At 38.2% G+C, this 15790-nt stretch overlaps 2 protein-coding genes across 5 annotated transcripts; both read right to left on the bottom strand.

Moving 5' to 3' along the window:
* Window positions 1-2313: 2313 nt before the first annotated feature.
* On the bottom strand, window positions 2314-7696 carry LOC131332113 (uncharacterized). 3 transcript variants are annotated; one of them, XM_058366184.1, is made up of 3 exons: window positions 7532-7689; window positions 7300-7414; window positions 2314-2646 (listed from the first exon to the last, which is right to left on the bottom strand). In XM_058366184.1, the coding sequence occupies exons 1-2, from the start codon at window positions 7597-7599 to the stop codon at window positions 7306-7308; spliced, it is 177 nt and encodes a 58-aa protein (XP_058222167.1). In that variant the 5' UTR covers window positions 7600-7689; the 3' UTR covers window positions 2314-2646; window positions 7300-7305. The 3 variants fall into 3 exon arrangements, with proteins under 3 accessions (XP_058222167.1, XP_058222168.1, XP_058222169.1); XM_058366185.1 differs by having other exon boundaries at window positions 2314-2633; window positions 7532-7688; XM_058366186.1 differs by lacking the exon at window positions 2314-2646 and adding an exon at window positions 2702-2978 and having other exon boundaries at window positions 7532-7696.
* A 1619-nt stretch (window positions 7697-9315) lies between these two features.
* Window positions 9316-15263, bottom strand: LOC131332112 (probable serine/threonine-protein kinase PBL19). 2 transcript variants are annotated; one of them, XM_058366182.1, is made up of 5 exons: window positions 13921-15263; window positions 11344-11604; window positions 11036-11158; window positions 9897-10395; window positions 9316-9642 (listed from the first exon to the last, which is right to left on the bottom strand). In XM_058366182.1, the coding sequence occupies exons 1-4, from the start codon at window positions 14278-14280 to the stop codon at window positions 9898-9900; spliced, it is 1242 nt and encodes a 413-aa protein (XP_058222165.1). In that variant the 5' UTR covers window positions 14281-15263; the 3' UTR covers window positions 9316-9642; window position 9897. The 2 variants fall into 2 exon arrangements, with proteins under 2 accessions (XP_058222165.1, XP_058222166.1); XM_058366183.1 differs by having other exon boundaries at window positions 9893-10395; window positions 13921-15205.
* Between the last annotated feature and the right edge of the window lie 527 nt (window positions 15264-15790).

The raw sequence follows: 15790 nt of genomic DNA, 5'->3' as shown, positions 1-15790 counted from the left end.
ACCATAGATATGAGAAATCCGATTCACGGATTCCTAGACTGCGATCAGTTGAGGCGCTGCTAGTTGTTCATTCTCTTGTTGAGAAATACACAACGAGTGACGCCTCAACTATTTGCGGTATAGAAACTCGTGAATCGAATTTCTCATATTGTGGATTGGAAGAAGTGATTCTTAATGGGTGTTTTGGGATTCCTATGAGATTAGCCATCTGCAATTGGGAAAATCACGGCTCAGGATGTATTTTGATAATTAATATCTTTAAAGGACATGCTAAGAACAATTGTTAATGCTGAAAACGTCCTTGGTGGGTATTAATTATCAAAACATGTCATTGGCCGTCATTTTCCCAAGAAGAAGCTTGGATGTGAATTGGGTGTATGTTAGTCATGAAAACGTATGTATATTCATCCTTAAATGTTTGTCCGGTTTGTAAAATAATCGAGAACTAAAAATAATGTATTTTTTAAAGATAAAATTCAAATCTTTTTTATAAATTAAAAGCATTCATCAATATCTAGTGAATTTTTGAAAAAAAATTAAATTTTTCTCACAAAAATTGTACTCCCTCCATCCCAAATTGGATGACAATTTTTGAAATTTGTGTCATTTTTCATTATTTATATCTTTCAATCTATAATACTTTTGATGAGTTTAAAATTTTTGTATAATATAACTAATTAAGAATTATCAAATAAGATCTATGTTACATATTTTTTGAGATTCATATTGAAAGATATAAGAAAATGAAATTGGAACATATATCAAAAATTGTCATCCAATTTAGGACAAAGGAAATGTTATTTTAACTTTTACATTTTGCGGATCAGATAAACATTATGTGACGGAGAAGTATGTAACAACTAAACAAGGCTAGATAACAGAATCATTGCTATGTCTATGATAATTAGTTGGGATAGGGTCTAGTTAAATTATCACACTAGAAACATGAGTTTTAAACTGAGGTAAAATTATGCTAAGCTAATTCTAGCCAAAAAAAAACTAATCTAGGTTCTAGTTTAATCTAATTATACTCTAAGCTAAATATTAATTAATTATTATATACTATTTGATTAAAAATAATTTCTTTGTTCGAAAAACAAATAGAGCCAAAATCCGGGTCGTTGCTCCTAATTTATCTCCTTTGAGGAACGAAAAAGAAACTCAAAGGTTGACGAGAGATTTAATCGGCGAGAAGAGAGAAAGGTCAAGGTGTCGCTTTCGCGGCGAGAGATTGAAGAGGATTTTAGGGCCTAGGCTTCTGGGTTTGATTAGGCGATGCTTCGCTGATTGATGAAGCTTGAAGCTAACATGGATGCCATATGTATGAGTCGCCTCTCTCTCTCTCTCTCTCTCTCTCTCTCTCTCTCTCTCTCTCTCTCTCTCCAATTTTTGTGAAAGGCGAAAACCTTAAGTGTGTATAACTATATACAAGGGCATATTAGACATTTTATCGTTTCCATTAACGGCGTAAGCGTTGAACCCCTTTTTACATACTACAAGTAGGTTATGTGTTTATTTTTGAACCATGAAAGATGTGTCCGCTCATGGGCCAAACCATAGTGGGTCAAAATGAATTTTGACCTATATTTTTTAAGGACAACTGCCAATAGCAGCTAACTTGATTTTATTTAGACGCTACACCATAGTACCGTCTCTAACTCTAACTATGTAAAGACAAATCGCATGAAAGGGCAACCCCTCTCATAGTCTTAAACAAGTTCTTTTTCTAGTACTTATTACTGTCATCACTCTATCTATCTATTTTCACTTATTATCAAAAAAATCTTTCTCAAAATCTTTACCAAACAAATCACTCTATCTATCTATTTTCACTTATTATCAAAAAAATCTTTCTCAAAATCTTTTACCAAACAACCCCATTCATCCCGTGTAATACAAGGATGAGCGATCGTTGGAGTCCTTAACTGAAAATTGCTCGGAATTACACAAGTGTTGAGAAAAAAAAAGTAGTAAGAGATTGGTTAACCTAAATTTCTCCACATAAAATCCAGTCCCCACGAATTAAAACTCCAGGTTCTATCTTAGGACTCGTGGTAAAAATTAAATCCAACAAAAAAGCATCTGATTTTGTTACAATCACATAGCATAATGCAGTATATTTATTTTATATATATATATATATATATATATATATATATATATGTATATATATGCGCATGAATTAACTCCAATGCAAAGCAGTATAAAAATAAATGGACCAATAACAAGCCAGCGCATGCGGACTACTAACACCCGTGAAGTTCCGAAAAAGAACTATTACCTTTGTAAGAAAACAACGGGAACTAACCGAAGGAAAGATAACTGGTCCCGCCGAGGGGGCTAGAGGCATAGATTAATGCCTTCAAAACAAACATTTTATCTGTCACATTGGCTTTACAAATGCCACCATAGTTCTAATTGAGTACAACAAAATCATAAAGGTAAAAAAGAGGGGGGAAATCTCGTGTGCAAAATAGAGTTAAACTTCTCAGTCACAGATCAAACATCGGTTGCATATGTGGTACTAAGAAGGAACATTTGCCAAACTTCTTCAGCAACAGGATCTTCCCCTGACTCAGTTTCAAAGAAGCACAACAGGGGTTTTTTCCCAGAGCTCACTTGATGCTGTCAACCTTGACAACGGCACTTGCATAGATTATAATCCAGATTAGAAAATATATGCATGAAAAGAAAGAGTGAAACTATAAAAAAATAGTATATGCACGAAGAGAAAGCTGAGTCACATAGTTTGGGGGAACATGCCAACGCATGCACCCTCAGTTCGCGAACCAGCGGACTGCAGTACCTAAGACCGAGATTCGTGAACTGTTTTTCCTTTATGCGCAAACTTCTATATCGAATTTACAGCATGCACAGCACATTAAATCAAGTGAGGTTTGTTCATCTCGGGTGCACATAACCCAAGTGCAGTAATGTGTAGTATACATGCAGTCAATTGCAACTGCACTTCACGTACCCTGATATGAATTAGTATAATTACCCATTAGGTAAGTGATAAACTCCTTTTTTTTAACCATCTAAAATTCCTTGGTCAAGAGGATAGGTAATGAAATTCTACTTAATATGCAAAACATTTAGTAGGAAATTTAATGTGTGCCTATTATTTTTTAATAGGAAGTTTAGATCCAAAAAAAGGGTTATACCAAACAATAAACGCAATTCATGCAAAGAGCCAAATAAACCAGTCTTATTTGATTAACCACCCAATTCAAAAGGGGAATCTGAATCTCATTTTAAGAGTTGAAAAGGCTTGGAACCCCTTTCTGCAATTATGTCTACGGAGAACAGCAGCTTCATAGGAACTCGACACACACTAGAAAGAGCCTGAAAGCTAACAAGACTACAACAATTTTGTTACAAGACTGCAACGTATACGCACGACAATATTCCTAGCCAAAGCCAAAGTACGTACCAAATCTGGTATCTACTCATAATAGTTTAAACCAATGATTGACAAGCAAAAATACGAGCTACCCATGCAAAGAGATGAACTTCATAAGAGGAAATAAAGGAGTAGATTTTCATAAATGACGATAGTTGCAGTGACTGTTATGTCAACAAGTGCTACACAGAGCAGTTGGGTAGATACGAACCATAGTATTTTATTATCTTTGATTTGATACGGAAAAGGTCCTCAGGAGAGTAAGAATTTTTTAGTTGAAATGCAATATGGCTTAACCTAGGGGACCAAAACGACAGCTATTTTGATAGAAGATGGTAGGCTATAGAAGAGGAATAAAGTTCTGGCAATCAATGATGACAAAGCGCAAAGAATAGAGGATCCAATGGGCATTGAAGATGTTACCATTTCATATTACAAAAAGTTGTTACTCAGTTTGCAAGTAGAAGAATGACTGCGGAAACACTGGATTTTGTGTCATAAAGTGACTGAGGATATGAAGAACAAGCCGATCCATCCTATATCGGCTGAAGAGTTAACAAGAACTATCTGGTCTAATATCTATCAATGACAAAGCCCCAGGGCCTGATGGGTAGAATGCTTCTTTGTTCCATAAAAACTAGGAGGTGTTGAGGACTGTGGTAAATGCTATCCAATCCTTCATCCTTGCAAAGACCTTGCACAGTACAGCCTTAACCCTAATTCCTATAACAAAATGCTCTACAACTACGAAGTAATACAGGCCAATAGCTTGTTATATTGTGTTGTAGACCTCAATAACCAAGGGTAGATCAATTAGATACAACCATGTTCACTCCCATCATGGGCCAAGCTCAGTCTGCCTTCGTAAAGGGTAAATCAATAGCTGATAACATCTTGCTCGCACAAGAGCTGATTGGAAACTATCACAAGAATCAAGGTCCTCCACTCCTCCTAAATGTGCTATAAAAAGCAATTTGATGTAAGCATATGATTCAGTGGATTGGGGTTTTGAAGTGATGGATGCCATGGATATTCACCCATTGTTTAATCAATCAGTCAAGCAACGTGTGACTATCCCAGTGTTCTCTGTGATGTTCTTTAGAATTCCGAAGAGCAACATTCCCGAGGGTTTCAGTTATCACCCCAAGTGTAGTAAGTTGGAATTAAGTCACTTAGCCTGTGTTGACGACCTTTTTATTATGTATGGTGCTGTTGCATCCTCCTTTTTACTATCATAGTCCCATAGAGGAATTGTTGGATGAAGTTAACCATATGCCTGGTCTATGGCCCAATCTGCAAATAAGAGCAGTGTTTTCTCTGGAGTGGACAGGAAGTTGCAGTCTGTTTTAAGGGAGATCCTTTCATACCAGAAGATACCCTCCTGGTCATGCACTCGGGTTTGCTTCCTATATCCACAATGTTTTCTTATGAAGACTGCACTAGCTTAATGTTCTGATAAGCTTCTTTCTTAAGGGGGTAGAGCTCAGATAATACATTCTGCTATGAAGAGAATGTGAGCATATTGGTATTCTTTCGTTATTCTTCCTTAAAAGTTCCTGAAAGACATTGAAGCAGTGCACAGGGCTTTCCTATGTTCAGTGGCTTCCCTCAAGCACAGAGGAGCAAAAGTGACCTGGGATATTGTTAGCGAATCAAAGGATGCAGGGGTGGAACACAGCTCTTCCGCAAGACTCGTCGTTGACCATACGGGTGGTGTTCAATCTCACAGCTTTGGGGGCGCCATTGATATACATTGTGGGCAATGGATGAGGATGTCTTCCTATGGATATGTTCAACCTTTTGGGAGACTGGTGAGAAATGCAAGGGAGATCCTTGTTAAAAAAGGTGTCTCCATCATTCCATTGGTGCTTGGGTCTGACCTAAAACAAGGAAAAATGTGATCCAATACATTATGTAACATACCCCTGCAAACCCGGTTCCTAATTGTATGAGTCATGATAGAGATTCATGGCAGCCAACACAAAAAGTTAAATGGTTTTCGCACTCAAATCTGCATGGAATGCCATCAGAGTTCCTAATCCTAAAGTTAAATGGCATCCTATAGTTAGGTGCTAACAAAAGCCTAAGTGGTCATTCCTTCTGTGGTTAAGCTGCCAAAGGAAATTAGTTACAATGGATAGAGTAAGGCTCTGGGCTTTGAGTGTGGATGACTTGTGTACGCTGTACGCAACAAGCAAAGAACCATGACCACCTGCTCTTCAGATGACAGATGTACTAAATCACAAGGTATTTGGGCAAAGGTTTGGGACATGTTCGTATAAGAGGTTTTTTTTTTTTTCTCGAAATTATATAAGAGTTCTCATGAGATAAAGTGGGGAGCTGAGTTGGGCTATGTAGCATACAACTAAGTGTGGCTTTGGGGTTCTTTCTATAACCTTCCCCTTGCTGCTGTGCAGCTGTGGTTTACCATGTTTGGTTGGAGAGAAATGCCTGAATTTTCAGACATCAGACTGAGATCGTTCCTCCCCTTTTCAAGACTGTAGAACAAGATTTGAGGAATAGATCGTTCTCTTGGAAAGAGGTTAAGGATACTCACAGGAATAAAGCTTTAGCCTATTTTTGTTGCCCAGGGTATCCATCCTAGGATTATAGCCCAGTTTTGGTTTTGGCCAGTTAGCTTTTTTGGATTCTGTCTTGGCCTCTGTCTTTCTGCCTCAATTGTTTCCTGGGCTCTCTGGAGCCATGTGCAGTGTTGGTTTTGGTTTTTTATTCCAGGGGACGCCCCTTTAGACTTGTATTAAGTCTGTTTTTGGAATAAACCCCATTTTACCCTAACAACAAATATGGATCTTCAGCCTCAGAGGTCAACAAAAAGTAAAATTTCAACCAAAACCCATGTCATCAACACGGTTTGACGTCTAGTGGTCCCCAACACCTCTAACTAAACCAACCACACAAAAGAACCAGCAAACAATCTCTTCTTTCATTTTCTTTCTTTTCGGATTTGGCAAGTATATAATATTTCAAACCAGAAGACTAGTAAACAAGGAAGACGACCTCAGAGAATATAAATGTTCCTAGAACCTGAATGGTTGAGTGAGATGGGGTTCCTAATACCTACTCATCTCGTACTTTAGCTCGCAAACCAATTTCCTTGGTTATGATGGACTTGAGCAGTTGAGCCTTGAACAATGGATGTCATCGGTTCTTGGTTCAACCATAACCAAGTGGCAACTACTTTGATGCAAAGCTTTATGATCATATTGCCAAATGTCATTGGAGCTCGGCAAAAGAATGATACGTGTACAGCTCGACTATGGTCGGTTGCACCAAAACAAAGGTCATAAGGAGCGTATTGAACTCCTGAATCACAAACTTATAACTAAGGATCCAAAGATATATCCTCGTAGAGGTTCACCATTTTAGGAATACACGTCCTATAATTCCCAGCGATACAGGACCCTACATATATTCATTCCCTTGGTGAACAGTGCACACTCTGTTCAACTCTAATACAAAGCATTCATATACTCTCAATTACGCCCGACTAACTTGATAGTCAGTGGGGTTCGTTTGTCCGGCCTTGGACTTGTTTTGCAGGAGCCCATCGGAGAACTTGGAACAGCCAACCAGACTAGGCAGTATCGAACGTAGTTTTTCAATTAGGTAGGGCTTCGACTGGTGGGGTAAGAAGATGCAGTAAATGTGGTAGACTCAAATGGCACTAGTTTACCACTCATCATCATTACTTTTCAATTTCACCTTTAAACGAAAAGGTACCTCAAATGGCACTTGTTTGCAGAACCCAGTTTGAAAGGCAAAACAATTAAACATATAGCGATCAGAAAAAACGAGAGGCAAAATATGTAAGTCATACCAAAATAGTCTCAATGTCAAGCTACCAAATACAATGAAGTTTGATTTTTGGAACTTACACAAATTCAGGTATGTGGAGGAGGAGAGGCATGATCGGAATTGCCCCGTCGAAGATTGTCGATCAAGCCACCGAGCTCCTTGCGGGCAGACTCTCTGCCGAACATGAAGCCGTACCTGGGGGGAAGAGAGAGAGAGAGAGAGAGAGAGAGAGAGAGAGAAGAAAGGACGAATTTCAGAATCCCAAACAAAACCCTAGAGAGAGAGAGAGAGAGAGAGAGAGAGAGAGATTACCAGAAAGAAACAGCGGAGAAGACGCCTGCTGTGGCGATGGTTTGGACGAGAGTGAAGCTTTTCTCCATTGCTACACTCCTAGTCTACTACTATGAGCATCTCCGGCTTTTCTTCTATATCACATCCGGGGAGGGGTTGTGTGGCACCATGTTATGTGTTGTGCATATTTGGACCCTCTTCCACCAATTCAACTGTCTAGATTTTTTCTCGGCAATCAACAATTCGGATGCTCGTATGATAGAAATGAGATTTAAACCATTGAATTGTTAACCGGATGGTCCGTATGTGCACAGCATCATCCCCAATCTATTTTCCACTTGAATGTTTTCTTGGGTTTAAGTTTACCCAAAGTTGTCAATACCGTACCGGCCGCCAGCGTACCGTTTTCACTATTGGAATGGTACGTACCGGTATCGGGCTGTATCCCGGTACCGTTCCGGATTTACCGCAATTAATATTATATATATATATATATATATATATATATATATCTACCATGTTGCATAATTTTAAGTATAAACATAAACAAAATGTTAAAAAAAAAAAAAAGAGAGAAGGTAATTTTGTACCGGCCGGAACACCGGAAAATGTCCAAAACATACCGGTATCGTCCGGTACATCCGGTATTGGCCGGAACAGGCCGATAATTCAACCGGAACGGAACTTGAGTTTTTGTGTTTCGTTTAAGGGCCGGTACAGAACGGATTTTACAACTCTGAGTTTACCCATTAGAATTTTTTCATATCAAATGAAGCTCTGACTCCTAACTTTTACTCAAACTATACATGGCGTAGTCGTAAATTTGAAAGGAAAATATAGCAAAGAAATTTAAGATTTGAGTAAAGATTTTAGTCTCCATTGATTTGAATGAAGATTTTAAGTAAAAAAATTATTTTTAGTATAAGTTTAAGCCAAGGATTAGAGTGAGCTTTAAGAAATTTTTACTGGAATTTTGAAGTAAAGAATTAGAATGGGTTTAATTTATTAATTGTTACTCAAATTTGATTTTGAGCGAAAAACTTCATAGTTTGGCTAAAAAAATAAGCCGGATTATTGGCTTATTGGTTGCCTAAGCATATTTTTTCAGTCATTTTCAGCTAATAACCCCAAACTTGTAGGTTTATTGCTTCTGAATAAGCCAATAACCCTGGCAATTTTTTTGCTTTGGTTAGATGAGTGTGTAGCATTGCAGTTTGCCCAATTGCAGACGTTTGTCGGGTCCGTTTTGATGATTTAAATCGTTCACTTTGTAAAGCTCTTCAAAAACGTCAGCCATGTGAAAAATGACTAATTACAGTTCTATACTTCTATGAATATTTGTTCAAAGCAACATTTTTTTCTTGAGAAAAATAGATTCAAGCACACTTGATAAAATCGAAATTTATCTCAGAGGAAAATGATTTTTATCATGATCATCATCCTCTATCACTGCACATTGACGTTTGAATTCACACTCCAAATCTTGACCCCTACATCAATGCATGGTGTGAAAAGATCCGAAGTACCAAACCATTTTTTTTTTTTTTAAAAAGTAGGCTTTTCAACCCCTATACTTTGACCTTGGGCTTTGGCTCAGGGGCCTTTCCCCTTGGGTTTGAGTTCCAAGGGTGAGGTCATGAGTTCAAGTTGATGGAGCAGCGATCGGTCCTTCGTAATAATCCAGCTGACTAATATACTACCATCTTACCGTATGGCAGAAAATCCCCTATGTTTTGATATCCAATGCTCGTCGAAAAGTGGGAGAAAAATACATCTGTAAATAAATTGTTCCAACTAAGAAAACATGAAGAAATTCTCACTCTTTACAACATCAAAAAACACCCATTTTACGATTCACATCATATTTGTACACAATCCCTTCTCCTAGGGTTGAAAATAAAATCTATTTAGCAGATCATGTCTTATAAGGCTTTCATACTCTCCTCTTCCAGATAAACATACAACCTCTTAATTCAAAACAAAAACATATAAGAATACGACTAATGCATGAACTGCATATATAAGCCCAACACAAAACGGCTCCTTGAAAATGCACGTCAGGAGACTCAAAACCTCATTATTCAAGAGAAACATAAGGTCCGCCGCACGGGTAAAGCTCGAGCCATTTTTACCTGTCAAAAATCAAAAGAAAACTGTGTGAAACAGAGTTAATGGTTCCTTCTCCTCTTCAGCACTGTGCTTGGATCTTGAGTTAATTTGTGGAGGGGACAGTACAAAGGTGAAAGGAACACGAAATTCTCAAGGGAAAAGAGGAGACAAATTAGCTTCACTGTTGTCTTTCAGTTTCTTTCCCCTCCACGAACTAGTGTTGTAACCCCAAGATCCAAACACTGCGTTAAGGTCACAAAATCCTTCTTTGACTCACCCTAACTGAAGCATATCTGCCTAGGTGACTGTGTCGCCCTACTTGCATTGTCTGTAATCCCCACTCGATGTGGGAGTTTAGTTAAGGCGGCATGCTTAGATGAAGATGCCTCCGAACTCCTATTCGCAGAAGAACTTGCTTCTTCCGACTCTTCTAGTGCTTGTTTCAAGATTTCCACCACATGGCCCATTGTGGGCCGATCTTTTGCATTCTTTATTAGGCAGCTATCAGCTAGCTTGGCGATCTTCCGTGCTGCACTAAAGGAATATTGGTTTCTGAGTCGCGGGTCAATTATCATGCTAAACCTATTGCTGTCCACTGGGTACTGCTTCACCCATTCTAGAAGCTTTTGTTCCGCCGTTGGGCGGTTTCTTTCCAAAGTCCGCCTGCCCGATAGAATCTCATAGAGCACTACACCAAAACTATATATGTCACTCTTGACAGTAAGATGGCCAGTGTCGACGTATTCTGGGGCAGCATATCCATATGTCCCAACCACCTGACATAGAAAGAAAAAGAAAAAAAAAAGTCTTATAAGTACCACAATAAGATCCTGTGTGGCAAAATCAGAACAAGGAAGGTATTCTTCTCAAATAGAACTTCAAGAAGCTATGGATAGCCAAACCAGCTTGTTATGACAATGGTCCAAACTAAATGCACTCATAAGGTAGACTGGGATGAGGGAAAGGAAATCATCAGAAGGAAATATTTTTAACAGAAAGCAAAAGAAAAGGCAGAAACATAAGACTAAGAATGCGAAGAGAGTATTAAGGGGAAGGCTCAAAATTTTGTTCTCTGTTTGTTGTTTCGTTTAGCTAGGAAAAGGAAAAGGAAACGTCTCATAAACATTTTCAAAAAGTACCAGAAACATAAAAACATTAGAATGTTGCAACTCTTCTAATGTTTCATTTCGGCTCCTAGAAAAACCAAAAGCTTTAGCCATTTCAATGGTAGTGGAATGAAATTTTGCTGAAGGGATCTTTTGTGGTGCAGTCAAACGATTAGCCGGTTCATAAGCATATTGAGAGTTAGGAATAATATTCTTCATAAAACCGCCAAGAGAGTCTCAGAGTTAGCAACTTAGTTTACACTTTACAGCCATACCACCCTATGGTCTTAGTTACAAAATATCCACTTACCGCTGTGGATACATGAGTACGATCGCCAACTGGGCCTTCCCTAGCTAGCCCGAAGTCTGAAAGCTTTGGCTTGAAGTCTTTATCCAACAGCACGTTGGAAGATTTGAAATCTCTAAATATAACCTTCCAGATGAACACAAAAGAAGAAACAGTTCAACACCTCAAACAGCATACTGTTTCGAAGCAAAAGAAATGATAAAACATGAACCCAAGATGGATGTAGTCAGTGCATGCACATCTGTGGTACGAACAGAACTCTAACTGGTATTTTCTTCTGCACAGGTTGTAAAGTGATAAAGAAATTGAACCTGGATTTCGAGTCCCTCATGCAAATAAGCCAATCCCTGAGCTGCACCAAGGATAATTTCCAATCTTTTTTTCCAAGGGAGAACTGCTGAAGTCCTGTGGAAAAGATGGTCTTCTAAGCTCCTGTTGGGCATGTACTCGTATACCAACAGGCGTTGTATCCCTCTCTCACCTTCTGCAGAACAGTATCCTAGAAGTTTTACCAGGTTTGGGTGATCGACAATGCCAAGAAATTGGACTTCAGCAAGCCACTCTTTATGACCCTGCATGGAAAAATGAGATAAATGTAAGCAAAAATAAATAGCTAACAGAGTACAGAAGCGATTTCAGGAAGAAAAAAAAAAGAAACAGAAATAGAGAGGAGATTGAGTGTGTGAGGAGTTGTGCCATCAAGTATGATTACACCACAGATCAAAAAACAAATATGATTACACCGCATTCCCCCTGAAAAGCGCTTAGTTGGCCTCATGGATCATTGGAATGAGGGGGTTCTGCACCTTGTTTGCAGGCCACTCGACCTTACTATCGCAGAGTCACAATGAAAGAACACAAATGGCAATCCACACAATGAAAGATCAAAAGACCACAAACTATTGACTTCGGAACAGCACGAATAAAGCGAGGCTAATGACGAAAATGACCACTTGAAATGTTTTTGGACAGCCCATGCAACTGGCATAGTGGATCGATTAGGTTCCATGGCTAATAGACCCCATAATGAATACCCAATTTCATTAATAGTGTAACAATACCATTATTGAGGTCCTTGCTTAAGATATCCTTGACCTGTCCAGAAATAGAGTTCTAAATCTAAGGGGTTCTCATTGGTTTTGCACAAGTCATTCTTGAGCACAATTAAATGCACTGCAAACAAAATACATCACCAAGTTTGTTGAACTTCTGTCTTCCAACATTACATAGAAGTATCCGGCCCAATTCTTACTTGTGTGGCGTCACCAGCTTCTTTGTGAGGTCATCGGAAATAACTCTCACTTCCACTATTTAACATTGTCCACCAGTGAGAAACTATTCTTAACAACAGAACCCGGAAATATGCCACAACAATATCTTCCACTTCAATTTTGGTATGTCAAGTAGATAATAGACTCCCATTCGGTTGCCTCCCGATATGCACACTATCATAATTACTAATTTCTCACTGTTTGAGAAAATGGAATCCATATACCCAAAGAATGCGAAAGATAGACATTCCATGGCCAACACCTCCAAGCACCATGTTTTATCGTATTGCCATAGCACATACAAAGATTCTGATAAAAATAGCAGGATTCATTTATTTCTGAAACCAACACCTCCTTTTATTATATGTAAAGAAAATGCACCAGGCACTCTGATTCTCTGAAATGTAGGAATTGGTCTACTTCATCAAGCATTTTCTAGTTAGCCAGGAGTGATTGAATTCTAAATATGAACTAATTAACTATTGTATTTGGAGGCGGTCACACATCCTTCAACTTCATCACGGAAACCAGACACAAAGAATAAAGTTATTCCAGAAAAACAATATAAATTAAGACAACTTCTAGAAGTTCCGGGCCTCTCAATGGATCAGATAGAAACATGAAAACACGCTAAGGAGGTGGTTTGATTCAACCATAAGCAAGTTCATTGAATCCAAAAAGGAGAAACTACATAGCTGGACTACAATTCACACAACCTCATTTATGTTTGAAGCAAAATTAGGTCCAAAACCATCATTCGTCGCAACTACGATAACTCCTGATTCATTATGAACAATTTCCAAATGATACATATCCAAACGTAACTTCTGGTCATTTCTTCCTACATTGCTCCGGAATTCATTGTGAAAAAACGAAATAGCTATACTACTCTATGTTTCAGGTCCAAATAAATCCTGAAGCCAGTCAGATTCCCAACCCATACGCTGTTTTTCTGCGCAAGAATAGAAGTCATGGGGATCCCCTAACGCGAGTTTCAGAATACATTTCTTTTGCAATACAAGAACTAAGGCTATGTTTGGATCATGGATTCCTTGGAGGGATTTAGGCAGGGAAATAAAATGAATAAAGTCAGCTCCTTCACTCCATTATCTTCTGATCTTTTCATGTACCCCTCCATAAGCTTCCGCTAATACATGATGCAAACACAGCCTTAAGGTCTTACTATGCATAACAACTTTACAATAGAATCCGCTAATCCATGATCCAAACACACACAGCCTTAAGTTTTACTTGAATTGCTGTGCTTGTCCAGTTTAAACTTTAATATTCTATTGTAAAGTTGTTATGCATAGTATCTTTTGATGCGGGAAAATGAGGCAGAGCCCATTCGGCCCGTCTTGAAACACAGATCAAGGAGTCTGACATGTGTGCGAGTCAAGCAGCGAGTAAACCTATAAGGCGTAAGGGAGCTGATTGGTGGGATCCCCTCATTAGGACTTCAAGGTGAGATGATTTCATTATATTTCGTTATGGTTTCACTGGTTGCAAATTGTGGAAACCATCTCCAGTTCAAAACTTCTTTTTTTATCCGCAATAAAACTTGTTTAATCATAGTATTAGATTAGGAAAATAGAAACAAGAAAAAGGCAAATATACCTGCAATCCGTGTCTGTTAAGCTTTTTAATGGCAACCACAGTAGGATCACGATGCCCATTCGGAGGCCCAATTGTGCCTTTATAAACACTCCCAAACCCACCTTCCCCAATCTTCAGCAACTTGTTGAAATCATTAGTCGCATGTCTGAGCTCTGAGAAAGAAAACACTGTCAAATTGTGCTGCTTTTCTCTGTACATCTCCGGTAAGCTCCGCGGCGAAGGTGCCGGATTACCGGCCGACTTCGTGCTCCGATTGGCTGCTGAATTATCTGAGTTACTACCGCTTTTGTTTTTCAACTCGGGCGCGGAGTTCCCTTGGCGGGACTTGGACTTGTCTTTGAATGGGAAGAAACACTTCATTCCTCAAGCAACTTCAAAATTTCTTTGCTGATTGTGTTGGAGGTTTACAATTCATGCAACTTCAAGAGATCTGTGCGTGTTTGCGGGAAATTTTTTGTGCAGATTTTGAGATTCTAGCTTTTCGAAATCAGTTTGGAGTGTTTGTCAAAAATTGGATGACGGATTCTCATATTCTACAGAGATTCTGAAAAGCTAAAAATGAATGAAATTCCCAAAACCCCAAAACAGGGTTTGGATAGCTTTTGAGATTCTGCACCAAAAATTCTCAGAAAACGAATGGATGCAACAAAAACAAAACAGGTTTCTACTTCTACTGAAATCAGAAATCTAAAATCTGCAGCAGAATTTGAAGCTGAAATCTAGAATCTGTAGATAAAATCTAAAATTGTATCCCAGAGAGAGAGAGAGAGGCAAATTTTGGTTTGAGAAGAGGGAAGCAACCCAGGTGGAGAATTTGGGGATGAAGAAGAGGAAAAGGAGAAAAATCTGAGCTTGGAACGAAAAGGCCAGCAGGAAGGGAGAACCCAGGTGGGAAATGAAGAAAAAAGAACTGGATTATTATTTTTTTTTTTTTGTAGAAAAATAACCTGAACCAGCTGGGGAGCCAATGATGTGAGAAAAGAGTGCAATTTTGTTCACCCGTTTTAAAAGAAAGTGGACATTACACTTCTTTTTATTGGTTGAAATGGTGTGGATTCTATTACAAAATGATATCATGCTTACCATACAATACACTTTTTGGTAAGCATGACATCACTTTGTAGTGAAACCCATATCATTTCAATCAATAGGAAAAATGATAATGTTCACCATTTTAAGCGGCGGATAAACAAAACTCAACTAGTGAGAAATGGATAAAAGAAAGCAAATGGGAAATGGGAAACCAGAAACACCAGGTGGGAATTTCAACTGTGAAGAATAGTGTCAACCAAAAACAGAGAATTCCAAGAGTAAACAAATGCAGTAGTGTGGTTGGTGGCTCCATCCTTCCGAACTTATTTTTCTTCTTTATTTTGTAAGTTTCGTTGGTGTTTTCTGAATTTTCGTTAAATTTGCGTTATATTTGCTGAAATAATCATTCATCTTAACGAGATGAGTCTAAAAAAAATTCACTGAAGACAACCATCTTAACGAGATGAGTCTAAAAAGTATAAAATTATGAAAGAAAACCAAAAAAAAATTTACTAAAGACAACCATCTTAACGAGATGAGTCTAAAAAGTATAAAATTATGAAAGAAAACCAAAAAAAAAGTTCACTAAAGACAAAAAAATGGTCTTACTATTGTTAACTCACTGGGTTGACGATAAGCACACTAAAAAGCAAGAAAAATATGTATTTATGTTTATTTTTTACACTCTTTAATACACATTCACACAGTTGCTATTGTCAGCTCATTGGGCTGATTTTAGAATTTTCTTTCGATTCTTCTTTTCTAGACAGACAATTAATTTCAAAAATTACGACAAAAAAACTAAACAAAAAGTTATGAAAATTAAAAAAATATCAAA

Source organism: Rhododendron vialii, chromosome 7a (genome assembly GCF_030253575.1).
Source record: "Rhododendron vialii isolate Sample 1 chromosome 7a, ASM3025357v1".
In the NCBI taxonomy this organism is placed as follows: domain Eukaryota; kingdom Viridiplantae; phylum Streptophyta; class Magnoliopsida; order Ericales; family Ericaceae; genus Rhododendron; species Rhododendron vialii.
This window is presented reverse-complemented; position numbering and strand designations above follow the sequence as displayed.

Excerpts from the sequence above, each read along its gene's own strand:
- LOC131332112 (XM_058366182.1), bottom strand. The coding sequence starts at position 14,280 with ATGAAGTGTTTCTTCCCATTCAAAGACAAGTCCAAGTCCCGCCAAGGG. Across the intron at positions 11,605-13,920 it reads TTAACAGACACGGATTGCAG|GGTCATAAAGAGTGGCTTGC; the intron begins GTATATTTGCCT and ends TTTTCCATGCAG. Across the intron at positions 10,396-11,035 it reads GTACTCATGTATCCACAGCG|GTGGTTGGGACATATGGATA; the intron begins GTAAGTGGATAT and ends TTTCTATGTCAG.
- LOC131332113 (XM_058366186.1), bottom strand. The coding sequence starts at position 7,599 with ATGGAGAAAAGCTTCACTCTCGTCCAAACCATCGCCACAGCAGGCGTC. Across the intron at positions 7,415-7,531 it reads TTCTCCGCTGTTTCTTTCTG|GTACGGCTTCATGTTCGGCA; the intron begins GTAATCTCTCTC and ends TCTTCCCCCCAG.